The sequence below is a fragment of the Neofelis nebulosa genome, chromosome 2 (assembly GCF_028018385.1).
Source record: "Neofelis nebulosa isolate mNeoNeb1 chromosome 2, mNeoNeb1.pri, whole genome shotgun sequence".
Classification (NCBI taxonomy): domain Eukaryota; kingdom Metazoa; phylum Chordata; class Mammalia; order Carnivora; family Felidae; genus Neofelis; species Neofelis nebulosa.
Window position 1 is genome coordinate 79,032,553 of NC_080783.1, and position 24,551 is coordinate 79,057,103.

Below are 24,551 nucleotides of genomic sequence, written 5' to 3' on the forward strand. Positions count from 1 at the left end.
GCGGGTGGAGAAATGGCTGTCTGCTAAACCCAACAGCTGGTAAAGCCACAATGAAGTTAGTGTGGCTAAATGTAGAATCAAAGCCTGGAACTTGGGGATAGGGGCTGAGGGCAGATGAAGTCTGGAGTCTGGGCGCAAGGAGCAGGGACAGTAGAGCAAGAAGGCTACTGCTACATCATTATCTTTCCCTTCCTTTCTCCACTGTCTATACACCATCCATAGGCTTGCTCAAAGGACTACCATGTTGGCCATCAACACTCAAATGGGCTATAACCTGTTCCTACCAATGTTACTGTTCATTTATCACCCCTCACTCCAAGGACAAGCCCTTATCACCTAGAATCTGATGGTCCACAGTAATTAACTTATCCATATCTAGTAATATTTGCTTACCTGGCAGACAAAAGCTCTAGCTAGCTTACAACAACATGAACGTTAAAAAAAAAAAAAAAAAAAATCAGCAATATATTGCTCTCTAATTTTTTAGTAAATCATATTCTAGCAGCAAATTGGCTTAACTACCAATACAAGTTATCCAATGAGTAACTTTCTTGTCTTCTGAAAGAAACAGTATTAGGAAATACAAATGGAAGGTTTAAAGACAATTGTATTCTTCATGACTAAATATATTCAAATGACGTGGGTCAGCTGTGCTGAAAAAAGACAAAAAAGCAACTCTTGCTGTAGTGGATATCTCAGTGCCACTGGCCTGACTCCGCTCTGCTCCGGCTGAGTGGCAGCAGGGCTTTCCCCTTTCCTGATCAGGCTGCCTGCCAAGCCCCGAGGGCTGAAATCCAACCTCCCTGAAGTACTTAACACAGGAAGCTGACTCTAAGTGGGTATAATTTCCTGCCACCTCTTCACTCTCACCTTTGTTTTTGTTGGTTTTAACCTCCTTCTCTCATATCATCCCATACAAGTGAAGGAAGGGGGAGACCCCCATCTCTCACTAAGGCTACCATGCAAAACAAGCGCCAGCCATTAGGGGGCAAGGTCGAGCCATGCCAAACCACCCCCATAACTCACACATCATGCCACTGACACCGGCAAAGCCACAGGGCAAGTTTCTAACCAAGCCCAGGTGTGGCACCGCTAACATTTCAGGACTGCATTACACATTCATGGAATCTACACCCATCAGCATTAGTCATCTGCAACGTCCTGAATTCTTGACTAACCACTTCCACTTAATCACTAAGCAGAGGCACATTTAGGAACTAAGCCCCACTCCTCCAAGAAAATCCCCTGACAAGTCACAGGAGCTACTTACCTAAGTGCAAGTTTCACTTCCATGAACCGTGTCTGGGTCCCTAGTGTAAAAGGGACTAATTCAAAGGACTCATGGCTGGAGTTTGGAAATCGGTGTTCTCATGTCACTAATGAGCCCAGGGGGGCCTTGGGGTTGGCCTTGTCATTAATGCTCTTAAACCTCAGTTTCATCACTGATTCGAGAACAGGTGGGAAAAGCAAAAGGTCTTTTCACTTTACTTCATATGCTCCAATACAGATACTTTTGTTTGGACAAGTGTATGCTAACTTTTCCAGTAGAAAAAAAAAAAAAAATGGCTTGAAATAAATGCAACCCTTCTACCAACTCTTCCAGACACAATGACCTGAAAGTCTTGGGTTCATCTGAGATCCTAAAGTTCCTGAAATGCAGCCTTTACTCTAAGCTTTGGAAAGTAGCCAGGACCCCAAGTCCCAAACAGTACAGTCAGGGTCTGCATTGAGGGAGCATTGAAAACTGAGGCAGGAGCGAGAGCAAGGGGATTTCTCTCCTCGTAGGTGTAGAGCCCACTGAAAGAGCTCCCTCATTGCTACGCACCTTCTGGGTTTTCATCTGCAGTTGTCAGAGCAACCTAACATTTCCGACTTTTTATTCTCACATGGTCACCTCAAGCTATCAAAAACATGCCTCAGTGTCCTCAAATTGAAGCCCTCATGGGAACCCTGCCCACTTACTCCAACAGAGAAATAAGTTCTCTGGAATGCGCTTCACACTACCCAAAATCCAGAAAGGAAGTCTCTCTTCCTTCGGCTTCCGTAGCCCCACCGGGACCAGAGTTAGACAGTTCTCTTAAGCTACTTTAACCACTGAGACCCGCTAGAAATTCAGGTCAACTTTATATTTATGGAGTCATCTAGGAAAGGACTATGGGACACCACCAGAACACTGTTACCACACACAGCTTTGGGGATTTAAAAATGTTTATTTTGAAAAATGTTTATTTTGGTGGCACCTGGGTGGCTCAGTCAGTTAAGCCAACTTCAGCTCAGGTCATGATGTCACAGTTCCTGAGTTCGAGCCCTGAGTCAGGCTCTGCATGCTGACAGCATAGAGCCTGCTTTGAATCCTGTCTCCCTGTCTCTCTGCCCCTCCCCTGCTTGTGTACATGCATGAACATTCTCTCTCTCTCTCAAAAATAAACGAATACACATTTTTTTTAAATGTTTATTTTGCTCCTAGAATTAGGAGCTGGACTTCCAGCTGACCATGGGTAGGTGGACACAGAGTGTCCTTGCAGAAATGCCCATACAGACTCCTTCAGATCTAGGGCAGGCACCCTTCCCACTTCTAAGGAGCTCTGAGAATTGAGCAGTGATGTTTAGTTTCATTTATCACAAGCAGATTACACCAACAGGGAGAGGAAGGTGCAAAGGGTAAACAGAAACAGCAAACCATTACTTCTAGGCCACCTCTCCCACCAACCTTCTCTCTTCCGCCTCCTCTTTCTTCTCCACCGTCTCTCAAACATATCATTTAGCTATTCTTTCTTTCACTCAGCATACTTTCAGTAAGCAGTGATTATGCTTCAGGCACTAAGCACGGTACTAGAGATACACAAATAAATGATGCAAGGCCCATGCCCTTGAGTAACTCATTCTTGGTTGGGGGCGCGGTGGGAGGGCATATTTCAACACAGAAAACAAAGTGACAGACTAACACAACTAGGAAAGTATAAAAAGGTTGATGAATTATATCCAATTTGATGGTCTTTCCTAGGCCAAATCATGATAAAGTATTTTATCTGGACCCTTCCTATTTGCTTCTTCAGAGAAAAATATTATATTCAATGCACCAATTTGCTCAATGTCCACAGCATGTAGAAACTTTGCAATCAACAGCAATATAATTTTTGTTCACCAGTAATCCCATCATATTTTACGTTCATCTTGTTCAAAAAGATAACCTTATGAAAGTTTAGGACTCCTTACAAGGTTGTTTTTAAGGGAAGAAATCAGTGTGGAGGGATAATGTGGCCAGAAAACATTAGATGAAGCCACACATGAAGCTAGTGAACAAAAAGCTTAACACTAAGGTACGTGTACTTGGTAAGGGCAGGACACAAATTTGGCTCTGAGCAATCCAGCAGCAAAGGAAAGAAAAAAAAAAAAAAAAAAAGGAGAAACATGACCAGTTCCATGACTCATATTGTCCACGTGACAATTTTTCATGGAACTGAAACGTGAAATAACTTCTCCATTAGCCCTCCAATATTCTTGGTCACATACTTCTTTTGGAATAAAATGTCTGTAACACTCCCATTTCACTTTGTGCACCCTGCACACTTTGCCTATAACAGGTATCTTACGATAATAATTTATCTGTACTATTTGTTCACAAAGAAATAAAATTCGTATTTGGATTCCATATAGTGTTTGGGGACAAAGTATACATGCCAGATATCAATGACAACACACTACAGCCACTGTTTTAAGACTTCACAAATAAGACACAAGGTTTGCCGTGGTATTTTCCTGGACTGAAAATCTATAGCTATGGCTTTTGCTGATAGCACCAAACAACATGCATGCAAACCATCAAGCATATTTAGGTAATATAGGATGATAGATTCGATACAGTAAATTTCCTTGAATCTTTTGAAGACAAGTTGATTACAAAAAATAATAATGGTACCAGTATTTAATATCTGGGCCCCTCAGAGGCAGCAGAAGCAGCAACACCATTTATGAAGCGCCTACAGTGTGGCAAATGTTAGCCCATATATGTATGTATTGTACATATATTGCCTCCAATCTTCAAAATAATTTCAAAATATTAGTTGTGGGACTCAATGTGGGGCTTGAACTCAGGACCCTGAAATTAAGAGTCTCATGCTCTTGTTGACTGAGACAGCCAGGTGTCCCCCCTTTTTTCCCATTTTTTTTAAAATTTATTTTCACTTTTGAGAGAGAGAGAGGAAGAGCAAGCATGAACATAGGAGAGGGACAGAGGAAGACAATCCCAAGCAGGCTCCACACTCAGCACAGAGCCCAATTCAGGGCTCGATCTCACAACCTGAGCTGAAATCAAGAATCAGATGCCTAACCAAATGAGCTGCCTCCTTTAAAATGTTAGCATTAACTACATTTTACAACTGAGGAAAAAATGAAGATTATGAAAACAAATACTTTACTTTTTAATTTTATGTTGTAAATTTTCAAATATACACACAAGTTGAGAGTTTAATAGACCCCAACATATCCCAACACCATGACTGAACAATCATCAAGAATTTCCCACATTTCCTTATTTTAATCCTTTTTTGTTTTCCTTTGCTGAAGTATTTTATATCCATATTCCAGTCATATTCCATTCCTACATCAGGACACATTTCTTTAAAAATAAAGATAGATTCTTTATACAACCACAATGCCAAAATCAAACCTAACCTAGTCAACAATTTCTTAGAATCATCCGCTAATTTCTTTGGAGAAACTCTCCAATTTTCTTTAAAAAAGTCTTTTTATAGTTAGTTTGTTCTTATCAAGACCCAAAAAGATCCACACACACATTGTTATTTCTCTTAAATTCTCCTCCCCTCTTTTTAGCCTATCTTTGATTGTTGCAAAAGCAAATATATTTTTATTTGAGATATAACTCATACACCATAAAATGCACACTCTTAAAGAGGTGTACAATTTTACTCTATTTGCAAGGCAATGCAACTATCACCACAATATAATTCCCGCCACCAAGTAACTTGGTGTCATTTCCATCACACCCAAACAAAACAAAAACAGAAAACACAGAAACAATTGCACACCCATGAATAGCCACTCCCTTCTCCCTTCCAGTTCATGGCAATCAGTAGTCTATTTTCTCTATGGATTTTTCTATTCAGGACATTTCATACAAATGGAATTTATTTTATTTATTTATTTTTTTTACATTTTAAGTAATCTCTACACCCAACATAGGACTTGAACTCATAACCCTGTGATCAAGAGTTGCATGCTCTACTGACTAAGCCAGCCTGGCACCCCACCATACAAATGGAATTTTAAAAGCAAATACATTTTGAGAGGCCACGAGGTTAGGTGACATAGATAGATATAGGTTAGGTACCAAATATAAATATCCGACATGGTCCATGTAGATAACAAGACAAACATTCCACCAATAAACATCGATATCTGACATTTACCATATGAATGCTTTAAGCTCATAGTTTTTACCTTTCTCCTCACAAATATAAACAGGAGAAATGATGTTTAGGTGTGTGACACACCAATGGGTTACCCATATGTGACTAAAAGCTTTCTGCTGCTACAATTTTCTAAATTACTGATGGTTAATCTAACATAGCAGTTCACCATAGTGATAATGTGGGCAGGCAAGGCTTGGTACCTAAGTTACAACCACCTGCCTTCCTTCCTCTCTCTCTCTCTCTCTCTCTCTCCCCCCCCCCCCCACCGCCACCCCCCTCTCTCAGGAAAGCCTATCAAACTGCAAGCCAGAGAAACAGATACAACCTGTGGTTTTTATTTATTGCTCAGTAGCTCATTCATATACTTGAGCACTTTGTGAGGAAGGGAGCAAAGAGCAGTGGGTAAGCATACAACTCCCTGAATCTGCATGTTTTCCAGAATCAGACCACCTAGGCCATTTTACCATTAAACAGCTAGGTCACCTTCAGCAATGATTTTTTTTTCCTCTGTTTTCCCCATCTGTCAAATAGGGATATGAATGCATATGACTGCTTTGAAAATTAAATACAAAGCTCTTATGAAGAAAATCTACTGGGGCGCCTGAGTGGCTAAGTTGGTTATACATCCGACTTCGGCTCATGTCATCATCTCAAGGTTTGTGAGCTGGAGCCCCGCTTTGGGTGAGCACAAACCCCACTTCCAGCTCTACCCTAACAGAGTGGAGCCTGCATGGGATTCTCCCTCCCTCCCTCCCTCCCTCTCTCTCTCTCAAAAATAATAAAAATAAGGAAAGGAAAAAGGAAAAAGAAAAAGAGGAAGAGAAAGAAAAAGAAAAAGAAAAAGAAAAAGGAAAAGAAAGGCACCTAGCTTTACCTTTGGTCATAAGAAATATGAAGGCAACGAGTCACAAAACAGAAATCCATGCATATCATAGAAACAGTCTACAGTATTTAGAGAGGAAATTGATTTTTCTTCTTTTATTGTTTCTTGATAAAAGCATCACTGTGTCTTACCTGATCACAAATCAGCTCCCACTTTTTCTCATTATCGTACTGCCGCAGTAACCTGGCTTTGTCAGGGGGTAGGTTCATAGCATTCTGTAAAAAGAAAAGGAAAGAGATAGGTCACATTCCACAGCAGGTTGCTAATGGGTGGCTAACTCACAGGCAGACCAAAGAATACAATAGTGGGTCTTTCAGGACTTCTACACAATTCCTAGCATCTAATTAAACCAAAACACCTACAGAAGTCATTTAAACATCGAATCAGTTTAATGGACTAGAGAATCCCTGAAGTCCTATGCTAGGAGATCTGAGGTGGTCTGCTTTCAACTATCAGACTTGCACTTCACCAAAAATAATGCATTATGTCTTCATTTAATAGTATGCTCCCACTCTACTCAGTCATTGAGAACATATGACCCCAATTTCCTTTTAAAGCGCCACAGCCCCACCCGACACACAACAGAAAACACCAAAAAAAAAAAAAAAAAAAAAAAAAAAAAGCAAACACAAAAAAAAAAACCAACTCAATGACCAGAACCATTGACAGACAACACCAACGTTTACTTTCATAGATTATTTTAAGTAAAAGAGCACGTTAAAAAAGAAAAAAAGAAAGAAAGAAAGAAAAAACTGAAAACAGTGCGAGTGGCTTTTGTTACCTCTGGGAGATGAATGTCCTTCTTCAGGACGTGTGTTAACATTAGCAACCATGATTCTCGGGTTAGCTATATTGGTTATGAAGCTGGGTTTGCAGTTGAGACACTGACCACGAGCTCAAGGAGAGTCTAGACATCGGAACTCATACAGACCTCCTTCTGTCAATACAGCACACCTCTTGCAGTGTTGGTCATGGATTTGCGCCCACATTCACATGTTTTTAGTCCAATATCCCAAATGACCAATTACAAACTTTTTCAAGATACTTGGCTTGGGTCTGAGGTGAGATCTTTGGCCACAGAACAGGGCAGAGTGAGAGAGCTCCAGAAGGAATTCATATCCGCTCCTTTGGCCTCCCTAAAGTTTCCATGCTCTAAATTGAGCTAAGTAGTCAATTAATGTTTTACGTCTTAACTGTCTATGTATCCCCTCATAACAATGCTCTAAATCATACGTATCCCTAAATTAACAATGCAGATCCTTGCCTGGGTCAGTATTTGAGTAGACACATCCAAAGGTCTTCAACTTTTAATGCTAGAGCCCCTAGCTCTCTGAAAAATATGGCCTATAGAGAAGCAATTAAACGTGCCAAAGTTACTGTCTCATATCATTCAGTGGAATACATTTAATAGAGGCAAGGATGGGTGAGTTACTCTGACTTAATGATAGAGAATTAACTTTTATAATTTTGAAGATATAAGTCAAGCATTTTCCTTTAAGCTCAATTTGGCATCCAGAGTGGGATGCCTAAGGAAACGGTAGATGTAGACCACCTACTAATTTGAGTCCAATCCAACAGAATACTACAATTTTCAATTGCCCCCAAAGCTGGTAACATATACAGAAGAGTTTTGGACTTCAAAGTTTGCAATGGTATTGCCAAGGCTTCTCCATAGAAATATCTAAAGTGGGGAAATGTTTTCCTATCACCTATCTCTATAGAATATCTCCTTTAACTAGAAAGAAAAATAACTACTTGTATTTATGCGTAATTACAGCTTTACAAGGTTAAAGAACCACCCTTGGGACAAGACAAAGAAGAATTCCATGTCTACCTTTCTGAGGGGAACCAATGTTATTGACCATTAAATAACCAGTCCTTCATTGCTTATTTGTACCCTAGAGATGGATTATTTCCCCCTAAACTGATTTTGACCCCCACATTAATACTCTTGGGTGTAATTATGCATTAAATAAAAACAGTAAGATTATGAGGTAAGTTAAATGAGTTTTTCTGAGTCCTTATTAATCTCTTGAGGTATAAAGGGGTTAAGAAAAAGAAGGCCTGAACTCCTCCAAGGTGTCAGGCACTGTATGAAGCACTTCACATAAGCTCATACAAATCTTTGCAACAAGCTCATGAGACATAAATTTCCCCAATTTATGTATGGGAAAGTAGACCTCAGAGAACTTGGTTAACTTGCTCCTAGTTGTACAGCTTTGCATGAGCACCACAAAACCTAAATTGAGTCTGTCAGGCTCCTAAAAATAAACACTAAAAATGCACCTTTTCTTTTCAGCAAGGCAACATGGTAATAACTGACTTTCTGTTAGTACTCTACCAGACACTCAAGTAGAATCAATTTGCAAACACTGCTACGGGAGTTAGATGGAGTCCCTGTTATTGCCTTTCTATCTAAATCAACTTTTGTTTTAATGGAACAGTCTTTCATTCAACAAATGTTTCTGAAGCATCAGCCTTATGCAAGCTCTGTATTGCATGGTGCACTGGGGAACCAAACAGATATGGTCCCCACCAAGCATCATAGCATGGTGGGGGAGATACAAATGAAACGAACTCATCTTCTTAAACTCTGTTAAGTCTTGACAGAGATTATCACAGGACACTTTAGAATGGTCCATCTGAAAAGACCCCTCAGGAAAAATAACAATTAATTTAACAAAAAATGAGAAGGACTGAGCCAGGTCAAGAGTGGACAACAGCATACTGGGGAGAGGAAATGGGGAAAAGACACTAAGTCAGGAAGCAGCTTGGCACATCAAAAAGCCAAAAGACAGTCATTGTGAGTGGAGACAGAGTAAGAGAGGGAATGAGGGGAAGATAAAGCTGGAGAGCCAAGTTAAGGGTGTATCATGCCCAGCCACGTAGGCCAGGATAAATACCTTTTATTTTATCTACAGTACAACAGCAAACCATTGAAGACTCATAAGCATAAGACGATATAAGTGCGTTACGTTTCACAGTGACGATCCTATGTGTATGTGGAGAACTGATTAGAAACAGCCAAAGTGGAAGCAGAGACCAACAGTTCAAAGGTATGATTGTGGCTTGGACAAGGCCAATGACTCAAATGAAGTAAGGTGGATAGATGTCAAAAATATTAACTGCAATTGTTTGATTAGATATAAAGGCTAAGGGAAGATGTCACAAATTAATATTATGCTTCTACCCTGAGTCACCAGATGAATGGTCTGTCCATTTAATGAAAGGAGCATACTATAAAAGGCAGCACAGGTCTAGAGGAAGTGGTGAAGAAGACTTCTAAGTGACCCCTTTTAGGTCTGAGATAGCTCTGACACATCCTGAAGAACAGTCAGGCAACAAGTAAACACATGATTCTGAAGGTCGAGAAAAAGGTCTACATCTTTCTGAATGAGAAGAGTCATGATAAGTGTTTTTGAGCTTGCTGACTAGTTACTATCTGGAAAAGATGCTCAGCGTCAACACATCAAAACCAGTACTGCACTTGGTAATCATTCACCATGCATCTGAAATAACCTCTTCCACGGGTCAGTCCTCAGAACTGCTGAGGCATACAGTGCACATCTTAATAATTCTACAGGGACCAAGTAGCAGCAGCTCTATTCAAAAGCAGACACTCCACAGAGGCCTGGCTAGAGTCCAAGGATGTTGTGATTAGCTGGTAATAACTGCCCTTAAAACTTTTTTAGAACGATCTCATTACTTTTGCATTGCACAAGGCAGGACTCTATAGTTCAAGCTAAATGTTTGGAGAACTCTACCTCATCCATACTTTGTATTATCTGTGACATAGGACTCTCTTCTTCCTTTCATCCATCTATCCATCCAGTATTTACTGGGCTTTGACCATGGGCCAGAATATTTGCACTCTAGGAATAGAAGAGATTTTAATCATGAAGTTGCTGCACTCAAGTACATGCCAAGCATCCACTGAAGACATATGATATTTGAGTTGAAAAGTTTAGTGGCTGTTAATTATTTCTCAATCATACAAGTTCCTAGCTAAAATAAATTAGAGCATCCAAGAACATTTTTCTGTACGGACATGTCGCTTTCCTTCCTTTCAACCATGCAAACTTTTAAGAATCAGCTCAAATACCATGTATCATCAGAACCTTCCCCCAACAATTCCAAGACGACATACCCTCTTGGGCTCTTGGGCTCCAACAGCCTGGTACACATGTCTCCATTACAGCAATTCGCACACTATAATAATCTGTTTGCCCACCTCAATTCCCCACTGGACTAAGTGCTTCAAGGACAATTTCTCCCATTAATCCCCAGTGTCTAGCACAAAATATAGCAAATAGTAAGCACTAGGCAGGTTGCTAAATAAATGAAATGCAACCTAACTCAGTAATACCGTTCAGTCTGAAAATATCTTCCCTGACAGAGGATTTATGCTTCAGCTATTAAAGTCTATACACTAAAGAGTGCTTCTGTTCATTATAAAACCTCAATGATAATGTCTATTACTCATTAGTAATTATCCTACAAACAAGAATTCATGGGGAAAAAAATCTTCAAGGTCAACTCTGGTGACAATTCCCTAAAAAGAAAAATCATGTTGTAGGCATTCTTCTGCCACACATAATAAATCATGGGACCGGAACTTCATTTTGGTTTGTTTTTATTGCCAGTAAATTCAGATCAACATCTACTGTAACAATTTATCTACCACAAGTTGTAGTTACATTTATCGTCTATATTCTGGTTTTCTGCTTAACTCTGCTATTTTATATTATTTTTAAGTGGGCTTTACATCTTAAAACCTTTTGAGAAATCAAAGGAAAATAACGATGGAGACATTAATTATGGTTAAAAAGAGTCTATGACAGTCTATACATCTGAAGTCATACTTACAGACAGAATGAAGGTACCCAAATCATTCTGAACCTAATAAACCCATGTCCTAGGAATATAACTTTCTGACATCAGCCCTTATCTTAGGTTCATAGGAACACTGAAAAACTTGCACAACATCCTTCTTTTTCCCTGATATCCTTGAGGCTCATGTTGAGAAACCCACAGTGATATGCAGACACACAGTAGTGAAAGTGAGCCCTATCAAATACATCTTATGTAACCATAATACACCTTTGTTCTCAATCTCTAAATTAAAACTTTCAAGTATTAAGTCACCAGATTCAAAAACAGAAGCTCTTTTATTCCATAACCACCTGCATAGAGAAAAACAAAGGAACATGGACTTCACAAGCAGTGTCTCCTATGGAAGCAAGGAAAAGCATGTCACAGGAGAAACAGCTCAGGCGTTCTTAAGCAATAAAAGGCACAGAAGTTTCAGGGGAACTGAAAAGAAGGAACAATTATTTTTTTTAATTTTCAGTAAAAACATACATACACCTAATATAAAATTTGCCCTTCCAACCACATTCCAACCACAGTTCAGAGGTATGAACTATATTTAGTGCTGATCTCTAGAACTCTTTCATCTTACAAAACTGAAGCTCTATATGCAAGTAACTCCTCATTTCCCCATCCCCAGAACCATTACCTTTTCCTCCAAAAAAAAAAAAAAAAAAAACGGGCAGTAATTGGGATGGATTGCCATAAATGACTGGGCAGCACAGGCTGGACTGGGATCGAAGGAGACAGTATGGGGCAGGGATTTATTAGTTGGGCTCTGGAGTTGTACTGGCTCGATTATAACTGTGACTCTACCACTTATTATTGGTGATCATAGGCCACACAATTTGAATCAAAAGCAAATGAAAATGAAAGTCATGAATTGAAGAAGCCAGTAACTGTCATTTAAAATAGAAGGTCAGAATCAAAGCTGAGGGTTAAAAACAACAAGATGCACCATTTACTGATGGTCTCTCAGGCACTCTGGCTCTCTGCATGCATTAGCCAATTTAATCTGCTTTATAATCCTGACAAGTAGGTATTATCTTCTCCACTTAACACAGAAGAAAACTGAAGGACAAGGAGATTAAGTAACTCTTCCCTGCAGGAGATAGGTGACAAAGCCAGGACTCAGAAGAGTATGTCTGTATGATCACCCCCTTCCCATGACACTTAAGTGTTTCTATATCATGACCTGTCTCAATGAAACAATCCAAGAATTCTACTTGAATATCCAGAGACTTGATCATAAACATATAAAGTTAAGATGAAAATGCACATTATTTAAGCTATTAATATTTTCGAGCATATACTAGGATTTTTTTAAGTTTATTTATTTTGAGAGAGAGAGTGCAAGTCAGGGAGGGGCAGAGAGAGGGGAGAGATAAGAAAATCTCAAGCAGGCTCCGCACTGTCAGTGCAGAGCCTGATGTGGGGCTTGAACCCACAAACTGTGAGATCACGGCCTCAAGTCAGACACTTAACTGACTGAGCCACCCAGACATTCCAAAATACTGGTATTTTAACATGTCTTCAATATCTTTAAAAAACATGAGCTAGAATCCCCCAAAAGGGTTAGTTGGTCAAATCTACAGGTAGCCAGGTACTCTAGCAACTCAGGAAACACTTAATAAGCCCCAATAAAAACCAAACAAAGGTCAGGGCGCCTGGGTGGCTCAGTCGGTTAAGCATCCGACTTCAGCTCAGGTCACGATCTCGCGGTCCGCGAGTTCGAGCCCCGCGTCGGGCTCTGGGCTGATTGCTCAGAGCCTGGAGCCTGCTTCTGATTCTGTGTCTCCCTCTGTCTCTGCCCCTCCCCCATTCATGCTCTGTCTCTCTCTGTCCCAAAAATAAACATTAAAAAAAATTTAAAAAGAAAAAAAAAAAACAAAGGTCGAGATACAAATATGAGGTAAACTCAGGCTTCAGAGAAGCACAAGGCAAGATGAGAACACTAATACAAAACAGAACTGGTTACATAATATAATCAAACCTTTTTTATTTGATTTGATACTTTTTGTCGTTTTGTTAAAGGAAAATGACTGGGCTTAGATGTGTGAGGAGGGCAGTAAAGAAGGGCATTTTATGGCATAATATGGTTTTTAATATTTGGCCTCTGGAGATGGGCCACCTGGGTCGTCATCTTAACTGCACTACTCGTTAATACTGTAATCTTGGGTACATTTCTTAAACGGAACCTCAATTCCCTGAAGATTAGTGGTGATCACCACGAGAAGCCATGGTGACAACGGTAATAATGAACTACCTGCCTCATAGAGTCTGAGAAAAATTAAGTTGGATAACACATATAGCACAAAGTGTACATGGAAGACACTAAATAGGTTAGATCTTATTATTCTCACTACTTTAGGTGAAGGGAGAGAGTGACCAGACATACAAATGTAGGAAAAGGCAGAGGACTGTGCACTATACAGAATAAACCAGAGGGTAAGGAGGGGATAGTGTGAGTTAGAAAGGCCAGGTCCTCGACATGAGAGCATAGAATTTCAACTTTACTTGACAGGGAGTGAGAATCCATCAGCCCAAGAAATATCTAGGAAAAGCAAGCCTTTGGGGTCCTCAAGATAAAGGGTTTCTCTGTGCATCACTAAGTAATGTACCAATTGTCCCATGAGTTCACTTTGAAACTGCAACACCTTAGGGCAGCAGAGGGAGGCTGCAAATTCAACACATGGCCGGCACCTCTACTCAGCCAACCTCCAAACCATTTCCTTCCAGTTCCAAGCAGCTACCTGACACCGTAAATTTCAGCATCCTCCTAGCCTAGAGGATGTTGCTAAAATACATTCAGCATCTGTCCTGGCACAGGACTCAGGCAGTCAGCCCAACAGTCTCCACAAGGAATCATCAGTCAGACATCTTTCACTGCCACTTTATTTGTATTTAATCACTGAGGGTATTAATATCATTTGCTGCAGCCAGAAAAGCCTACAACAGGAGAAATCAGCCTGCTCCCTCATCTAATTTCATCTTCAAAATAAAATGTGACTAGAAAGCAGTCCTTTCTGGGGAACTGGGACAATGAGACCTACCTCTAACCTCCCATTCATGATTTTAGTTACACCTGTTTTCTTGGAAGGCTTTCTTCTAAGGACTGAACTAAATACAAATAACTCTTCCACAGCATTTTTATAGTAAGTATGGGGCTAGAAGGGAAGCTTGTAGTATTTTAGTCCTATTCTGTCTCTTATAGGTAACCACACACTCTCAAAAAACTAAAGGCAAGGTCCACATTCATGTAAGTGGTTATTATCAGTGCTAGAACCTGGAATCCAGGCCAATAGGACTATTACTGTTTTTTAATTTTAGAGAGAGTGAGAGTGTGTGTGTACATGTGGGAGAAGGGCAGAGGGAGAGAGAGAACCTCAAGCAGGCTCCATACTCATCGCAGAGCCCAACTTGGGGCTCGATCCCATGACTATGCAATCATGACCTGAGCCAAAATCAAGACTCGGATGCTTGACCTACTGAGCCACCTCCCAGGTGCTCTGTGACTGCTTCTCTTTTTCCATTATCATGAAAGGAGGCCCACTTACATCTACTGTGTGTGTGTCTGTGTGTGTGTGTGTGTACACACATACGTGTATATTCTAGAAAAGTAAATCACATAATGCAGGTCAAGTATTTAGCAAAAAATCCTGTACATGCTAAGTACTCAATATATATTAGATAGTGTTACTCTTATTATCATCGGCAGTTTAAGGAATATGACTACAATGCTTGAATAATTATTCTGCTTTCGTAAGCCTCTGTCATATCCCAACTACACACGTTTTCTATCATAATAAGTACCAGCACTTGCCATTGTCTCCATCATTCCTCCTTGACTCAGGGCTTTGTATTCATAGAACAACTCATTTTATTTGCAAAATTACGAATCTCTAGAAAATTCTGTTTTTACCAGTAAACACTAACACAAAAAACTTCCCAAATCCTCATGTAAATTGTCTAGTGCTTTAAATTAGTCACACTTTCACTGCCCTTTGCAAATGGGAATAAACAAGTATTGTTATACACACACACGTATATATATTTATAGTGTTTCTATTTAATTGCAAGGCCATTATCATCAACATGGGTAAAGCTAGGTGGGAAAGCCTATCTTACCTACAGAATAGAAAGGCAGAACTGTAGTAGTCTAAGCCAAGTTTTCCTATAGGCCACCTATCTACTACTACTTTGCAGCTTAAGTGATTCAATACCCAACAGATACCAACAAAATCACACATCCCTCCTCTCTGGCCTTCATGCCAACTCCTGAAATACAGATTCTAGTCATATTCAAATTTGAAGGGAATAATGGAAAGCAATACTCAACTTCTTTCAAACATCATATCTGTCATTAGAAGCCTGAGGCCTGATAGGTCCCAGACATATTTTCGAATTCAAACAGTTCTTTACCAATTGTCCGCCAACTACTGTGCCAAGAGCTATGTCTACCTGCACAAACTCGCATACTGGGATGGGGGAGTCACACAAGAGGCCACACTTAAGATGCTAAAAAATTACTTCATGGGCAACCACTTGACAACATAAGGGCAAATGTGTTCAAGTGCTGGGATTTCTGGCACAGACCAAAGTGGATCAAAATCCAGAGAAAGGGTTCATATTCCACTGATAAGTTAACTTTCTATGACATATGATTCTTCAGAGTAAAAACATTTTGAGAATTACAGACACCAAGCTCTAATTATAACACATTAGATAGCCAGATTCCACTACAATCAAGCCCTAAGAATGTGATCTCTATCACCTGCTGACATGAAACAAGCTTATTTTTTCACCCTGTCCAATTCCTCTGATGCCCTGGCCTCATTCTCTCCCAACACTTTCCCAGCAACATGCCTTGATTTCCCTTCTTAGATCATTAGGGTCATTGTTAGTCTCCTTCTCCCCTTCCCAATTACTCTGGAAAAGACTACTGAACCTGGTTCCATATTCATGGTTAGCCCAACTTACTGGCTCAAATTCTTCAATCTTAGGATGAGTATCATCAAAGGAAGAAAATAATTCAAGTTTACGTTCCACTAACATCACACCTTCTGAGACAACATGTGAAAAATTATGCTGTTGACTTAAAAATGAAGATTTCTACCACAACCAGGACCAAAATCTACAGCCTGAAATCTATAGCTCCTAATTTGTACACAGCTGTGACTTCTAGGACAGACTTCCTGTCATAGGCAGAATAATGGCTCCCAAAGATGTCCTCAAGCTAATCCCAAGAACCTATGAATGTTTCCTTACATATTAAGAGGTTATCTTAGAGGTGACTAAGTTAAGAATGTTGAGATGGGGCGGCGGTGGGGGTGGGGGGGCACCTGGGTGGCTCAGTTAAGCATCTGAGTTAAGCTCAGGTCACAATCTCACAGGTTGTGAGTTCAGGTCCTGCATCGGGCTCTGTGCTGACAGCTCAGAGCCTAGAACTAGCTTCTGATTCTGTGTCTTCCTTTCTCTCCCTCTGCCCCTCCACTGCTCATGCTCTCTCTCTCAAAAATAAATAAACATTTTTAAAAAGTTGTTTTTTTAAATGTTGAGATGGGCGGGGCAATGCCTGGATGGCTCAGTTTGTTCAGCGACCAACTCTTGATGACTTTAGCTCAGGTCATGATCTCACAGTTTGTGAGCTTAATCCCTACATCAGGCTCCGTGGTGCCAGTGCAGAGCCTGTTTGGGATTCTTGCTCTCTGCCCTTCCCCCACTTGCATGCGCACGCACTCTCTCAAAAATAGATAAGCTTAAAAAAAAAAAAAAAAGGATGTTGAGGTTGGGAGATTACCCTATACCATCTAAATCAACCAATGTAATCACAAGTCTTTACAGTAGAAAAAGAATTTTTAAAATGGAAAATATTTGTTGTTGATGTAGAGAAATTTGAATCTTTGTACATCGCTGTTGGAAATGTAAAATAGTGCAGCCACCATGGAAACATTGTGGTAATTCTCAAAAAATTTAAACAGAATTAATGGCTGATCCCACAATTTCACTCCTAGTTATATACTCAAAAGAATAAAAAACAGACTAACCAGATACCTGTACACCAGGATTTATGACAGCATAATTTACAAAAGTCGAAATTAGAAGCAATGCAAATGTCCATCAAAATGTGAATGGATAAACAATATTTGTTATATACATACAACAATATTATTCAGCCATAAAAACAAATGAAGTTCTGATACACACTATAACATGGTTGAACCTTGAAAACATGCTTGGGTGAAAGAGGCCAGTCACTTAAGGGCAAATATTATCTGACTCTACCCATATGAAATATCTAGAAAAGACTAAACCATAAAGACAAAAAATAGATTAGAAGTTACATGGCTGGGGAAAATGCAGAATGGGGAATATTGCCTAATAGGCACAGATATATGAGGTGATAAAGAATTTTGGAAAAAGGTAGTGGTGATCATATGACATTGTGAATTTTCTTATTGCTACTGGAATTATACATTTAAAAATGGTTAAAATGAGAGGCATGTGCGTGGCTCGGTCGGTTAAACATCCAACTCTTGGTTTTGGCTCAGGTGATGATCTCATGGTTCGTGGGATCAAGCCCCATGTCAGGCCTCATGCTGATAGTGCAGAGCCTACTTGGGATTCTCTCCCTCTCCCTCTCTCTCTCTGCCCCTTCCCTGCTCTCTCTGTCCCTCTAAGTAAATGAATAAATATTTTTTAAAATGATTAAAATGATAAGCTTCATGTTATGGATATTTTAGCACAGTAAGAAAAAATAGTTTAAAGAAAAAAAAACAGATGAAAAAGGCAGGAGAGAGTCAGAGGGAAAAAATCAGAGTGACACAATGTGAGAAGAACTTCACCAGCCAAGGCTGGCTTTGAAGATGGAAGAAAGAGGCCACAAACCAAGGAGAGCAGGCAGCCTCTAGACGCTGATAGAGGCAAAGAAATGGATTCTCCCCTAGACCTTCTAGAAATGGAGCCCTGCTGAAGGACAAGGTTTTCACTGAACACCTTTGTCAGACTTCTAACCTTCACAACCATAATATAAACTGAGTTGTTTTAAGTGACTAAATTCATAGTAATTTGTTACAGAAACAACAGAAAACTAATACTTTGGCTGACAATGCTTTCGCTCCCCCAATGTATGGCTTTCCTCTTTCCACAACAAATTCCAAAATTTTCATATCTGCTTCCCACTGCCAATGGTCAGGAAGGGCATGATTTCCATTTCATATGCTGTGTTTCAAATTGATAAAAGCCAGAACTTAATTATAGTAGGAAATGGAAAACCTTGGGGAACGAGGCAATATCCTAAGATTAAATTACTGAAAAATCTAAAAATAAACCTACTAGTTCATATGAAGACATGGTATGAAATAAAACTCTACACTACCCATACAAACACACTGACGATGGCAAACCCTAGCTTTCACTGCACATACGCTTATCAATCTTGATGGACTTTGTGCCAGGAGACCCACAGCATCTACAGACAGGCCCAGCCAAGCCAGGCCAGGCCAGGCAGGAAGACAGAGTCCTTGGATGGCAGCCTTCTGACATGCAACATGTCTTCATGGTTCTGCTCCTGGTTTTCTCTCCAATTAGTCTATTACTTAGCCTTTTGTCTACACAGTTGTGGGGGAAAAAACATCAAGTCAACTTCTGTCTCTATGTATATAACATCCTGGTATAAAAAAGCACCAAATGAGGTACCTCTTACTATCAGTTAGTTTTAAAAACCTGTAAAAAAAAAAAACAAAAAACAAAAAACAAAAACAAACCTATCAAGTTGAAAAAGAACATAAAACCTTGAAGACTTTAATACATAATTAAAATAATATGTGTGCAAAAATACCCTTTATTTTATTCTTTTGCATTATATTTGAATGCCCTTATTGCTAAAATATTTTTCTGATTTTAAATTAAGAAAAAAATCCTATTTTGAGCCTCTGGTATTTTTGTGGTAACAAACAACCATCAAGTTAGTTCACACATGGGTTTAATGTGACACTTTTATATTTAATTTTTTTAAAGCACTTAACTGCTTAAGATGTCACAAAAACTGAAAAATTCCCAAAATAACTGACATTGAGAATAAAATTATTCAACAACCAAAAAAAAAAATATTGAACAACCTCAAACTCTTGAGGGACCACTGGTCTTATTCTCTTTTACTGATTTATCTTTCTGTCCTTACCACACTGCAGAGTCCCCAGAGGGAAGTCCTCTTTATAGCCCCTCGTAAGGTGCCCCAACATTCAGGTGGTGCACAATAATTATGTGCTGAATCAGCTCAGTCACACAAGCTATATTTTGATAAAGATATACCCCCCACTATGTCTTTTGTATTCTTTTTTATTAGTTTGCTGTTTTTCCTTTTTTTTATTTAAATTTTAGTTAACATACAGTGCGATCCTACTTTCAGGAATAGAATTCAGTGATTCATCGCGTATATACATCAACCAATGCTCATCAAAATAAGCTCCCTCCTTAGTATCCATCACTCATCTAGCCCATCTCTCACCCACCTCCCTCCGTGGTTTGTTCTCTATCATTAAGGGTCTCTTGTGGTTTGTTACCATCTCTTCTCCTGTCCCCTCCCCGCTTTCCCTTTCTTTCTCCGATTGATTTATTTCACTTAGCATAATAAAGTCTAGTTTCATCCATGTCATTGCAAATGGCAAGATTTCATTCTTTTTGATGGCTGAGTAATATTACCTTTTACACATATACACACACACACACACACACACACACACACACACACACACACATATACCCCACATCTTCTTTATTCATCAGTCAATGGACATTTGGGCTCTCTCCATAGTTTGGCTATTGTTGGTAATGCTGCCATAAACATTGGGGTGCAAGTACCCCTGCAAATCCGTATTTTTATTTCCTTTGGGTAAATACCTAATAGTGCAATTGCTGGATCTGTATCCTTTTAAACAAATTATTAGGGTCACAAGAGCCCTAATATAGCCAACATATATTTTCAGGTAGTTATTAAATATTATTAACAATGCCTATTTCAATCATCTAAAATTTTAAAAAAGCATTTAGGGGTGCCTGGGTGGCTCAGTCAGTTAGGCATCTGACTTTGGCTCAGGTCATGATCTCATGGTCCATGGGTTCGAGCCCCGCATCAGGCTCTGTGCTGACAGCTCACAGCCTAGAGTCTGCTTCAGATTCTGTGTCTCCCCTCTCTCTTTGCCCCTCCCCTGCTCATGCTCTGTCTTGCACTGTCTCTCAAAAATAAATAAATGTTAAAAAAAATTAATAAATAATTAGGTACATTTAAAAGGTTCAGAATGACATTCCCTCATCCTCCAGCTCATACCATATTTGCCCCTCCTACTATCCCCCTCCATCTTTCTCCACCAAAATCTACAACTCCATCTAGAGCCTGGGTCTTCCATATATGATGCTTAGAGTTGCCTTTGTTATAAATCATCTCCCAAAGCACTTGTGTTGGGGACCAAACGATCATGTGTGTTGCCCCACCATTTTACATGTGTAGGCTGTTTCGCTCATGTGAGGGAAAGCTCCCTGACATACTCTGATTTCTTCCACAATATTTACAACATGTACAGACAGGTAAGACACTTAATACACATTCCTGGTTTAAGTAAATACCAATACAATACCAGCAAAATGAAACCTTCTGGTGTTTGATACGTGGTAACTAAGATTTTTTTTTTTTTTACATGCAATACAAAACAATGACATTAAATAACATGATTTACTAAACAACTGAACTAAATCATGTAGTAGAAACATGAACCCTCGGACACCTTGGTAAGAGATATCCCTTTTTCAGGGCAGAGGTTTTTGACCTTTGTTGTTTCTCTCTAGGAGAATATTAAGGTTCATATTCCATGTCATGTGAATTATTCCTGGTTTTACAGTCTCACACGACAGCGATGTGTTCTAGGTATAAGGTGTCCCCTAAGCGTACGATCTGGTCTCAGTCTAAAATGAGGATGAATGGTCTGCAAATATACCAAGCAAAGCAAAAACAACAAAGCACCTTCAAGGGAAAGCAAACATCTCCGTTTACAGACAACAAATTTCTGGGAAGCAGGCCCCAGGGTGTGCACTACATTCAATCTTAAGTGTTAGACATAGCTGTACACGGGAAAAAGGAGCAACAAAACAGGCAAACAAGAGGAAGATGGGCAAATGGCTGGGAGAAGGGGATATGGAATCTAACTATATGGATTCCCTGTGCTTCCCAGCTGACTAAACCACAACAGTAGGCCTGGGGGACATGACCCTGAGCTGCTGAACTCAGTACACCCACTCGGTATGTTCTGGATGTAAACACTTTTCTGTTTCCTACAAAGCAGTGTTATGCTTCTCCAAGAGAGCTCTAAGTGTTGGGGAAAACGCCAAAACACAAAAAGTGTCCATTTAATCTCTGTATCCTTAAACAACTCCACTCTCCTCACTGAAGAAATACACCAAATCCAACTCACACGAATCCATTTATCCTACTGCATATGAAACCTTAAGTTCAAGTCCTAAGGACCTGAGGGATTATGCAATACAATTTATCCAGTAACCTCCATCCAAAGAGTTTGCCAGCTTCAAGTGTGCCCCTGATTTGGAACCATCTTGTTCTAGAGAGTAATTCAACTCCACACATAAATGAACCACTGTTGAATATTAAAGTTTTCTCCTTAAACTACCTAGTACTTACTATCTAGTACTTACTCTACTTTTTTTTAAATTTTTTTTTAACGTTTATTTATTTTTGAGACAAAGAGAGACACAGCATGAACGGGGGAGGGTCAGAGAGAGGGAGACACAGAATCCGAAACAGGCTCCAGGCTCTGAGCTGTCAGCACAGAGCCGGACGCGGGGCTCAAACTCACGGACGGCGAGATCATGACCTGAGCCGAAGTCGGCCGCTCAACCAACTGAGCCACCCAGGTGCCCCAGTATTTACTCTACTTCTTAAATGAATCTTTAAAACCTGATCCTGAAATCCAGTCCCCCACACACTTCCCTATCTCGGGGGTCTTGGCTTAGAACTGCGGCAATGTTCCATGTGGGGCAGCTGGCCCGCTGACAAACAGGCCCATTCATTCCCCCCTTCTCTCTTCTATACATATATTTATAAATGGTAAGCACAATATACTCTCTGTTATTACACATGATTGGGCAATGGAGACACTGTTTAATAAAGAGGTGCCACACATACCATGCATGATTTTCAAATGAATGGGATTTATCAAAATACATTAACACAAAAGCTATATTATCATAACAATCTTTTTTAAATGACTCTCAAAGAACGCCAGGATTTTACAAGGTCTTCTGGTCATCCCTATAAACTACAATGATAAGCTCTGTGGTTGGCATCACCGAGGCTTGGGCTCAAATTCCAGTTACTAGCCGTCCATTTTGGCAAGTAACTAAATTTCTCTGAGTCTCATTACCTTCACCTGAAAATGAGGACAAAAGGAACCTCCTTGAAAAGCAAAGCAGGGTCACCGTGAAACACGTACCTCTTTTACGGGAGACACAAAGATGGTGGTGTGGGGTCTCCAGCAAAGTCGGTGGCTGGGGACCAAAATTCTAGTCTTCAGAGTAGAAACAACAACTTGAGTTTATATCACAGAACTACAACTACTTGCTGTATGTAGGTTCACCAGCAAGTCACTTAACTTTTTGAACTTCATTTTCCTCACCTAAAAGGAGGCCACAAGCTACTCCAGGAGGATTTCCAGACGAGCCTGATAAAAGAGGCTTTATACAGTAAGGCCACTAAAAATAAGGGAGTGAACACTGCAATGTCCTGCATTGAGCTCGTGACATAGTAAGGCTTCAATAAACTTTAGCTACTGAGTACCAGAATCCAATACAACCACCTCAAGAAGGGGAAGGGGTGAAAGGAGCATCTCAGCTTCTACAACATAGTTCCTTTGAGACTCTCAAACACATAGTTACCTAAGATTTTCTGTCCTATAAATACAACGCATATTTAGCAATAGGTGAAAGGATGAACTTAACAAACATCTACGTTTGCGGTTCCCAAACAGAGTGCCAAGGCATCCCAACACACTACAGTGAACTCACAGGTAAAGTGTAGAATTACTTTACATTTCTGAAGGAAACAACAGAAACTCTAAGTCTACTGATACCACCCAAACCCCTACCCTGAAGGACTTCACTGTTTTTACACTAAGTCACATTACATTCCTTTCCAGGAAAGCTTACTTTTGCAAAGGTGATTTTTCAGCAGTTGCTACGGTAGAGTAAGAGGAGAAAATGAAAATCAAACAGGAAATGAGGCTGGTGGTATTCCATCTGAATGCAAAGTCTGAGAATGCATGCAGGGCCCAACAGGTGCACACATATTTACATATAATTGTGATTTCTTTTAAAGAATACAATGGAAGTATTGTTCTTTCCATTTACATATAGTGTTTTTCTCAAATAGCCACCAAGTTATTAGGATGTAAATACTTAAGTTGTTTGCACATGAAAATTTAACTAGAGCAGTCAGATATTCCTTTTGGCCTCAGGCCACCATGTAAAACGACTGAGATTCTAAGGGCATTACCAATGGAGAAAAGTATGGAAACCTCTCAGCTAGATTATATGTGCACCTTGCCCACCCATCACCCCTGATCCTACTGGTTTCTGGACGTGTCCTAAAACAAAAGGACCTTTACAAACAATTTTAACCTTTCATCTTCAGCCATACAGGAGTAATTAAAGAATCAGAGGAGGCTGTTTGAGAAAAACAGGTGTATTTTTCAAGTAAACAAATGAAATTTTATCTTTAAAAAAAAAAAAAAAAGAAACAAGAAAAGATTTCCCTGGAGGTTCCATGTATAAACCAAGTGTCACATAATGGCTAGCATCCTAGCCACCTTGATGAATAAACTTCAGTCTAAGTAAATCTTTTGCCTTGTAATTTCTAAAGAAAGCTTTCAGGCTAACTACATAGTTTCAAAACCACTGGACAGACCTTGGTGATTTAGGATAAAGTTATTATTCTAAATGCCTGATGTCCTGGCATCATTATGAAAAGCATCTTCTTTCATTCTCAAAAGTACTCCAATTAGGATAATTATACAGCCACCTTCACTTAAAGGGCAACTACATGCCGAACAAATTAAGGTTTGAATGTCTATTTGGAGCTAAGCAAGAAATAAAAATTTTAATACTTGATTTCTGTTTTTGAAAACCTTAATAGCAGAAACTCAAAGACCAGGCTGGGACCAGTAAATGCCAAATATTCTCTTAATCCTGCAGGCCTGTGACTCTGTAATCAATGATGCAGTGAATCAGCAGGTCTAGCAGCCAAAACGACTGATGAGTTAGCTCTGTACCTTGCATACTATATGCATGTTTTGTTAACAATT

General features: G+C 39.7%; 1 protein-coding gene across 9 annotated transcripts in view; it reads right to left on the reverse strand.

The window, feature by feature from the left end:
- FMNL2 (formin like 2) overlaps nucleotides 1-24,551 on the reverse strand; it is a 314,444-nt gene that overhangs the window by 124,589 nt on the left and 165,304 nt on the right. For all 9 annotated transcript variants that reach the window (XM_058715261.1, XM_058715265.1, XM_058715257.1 and 6 more), the window contains exon 2: nucleotides 6,447-6,530. In XM_058715261.1, coding sequence (XP_058571244.1) covers nucleotides 6,447-6,530 — 84 coding nt within the window. The remainder of the gene's footprint in view (nucleotides 1-6,446; nucleotides 6,531-24,551) is intronic.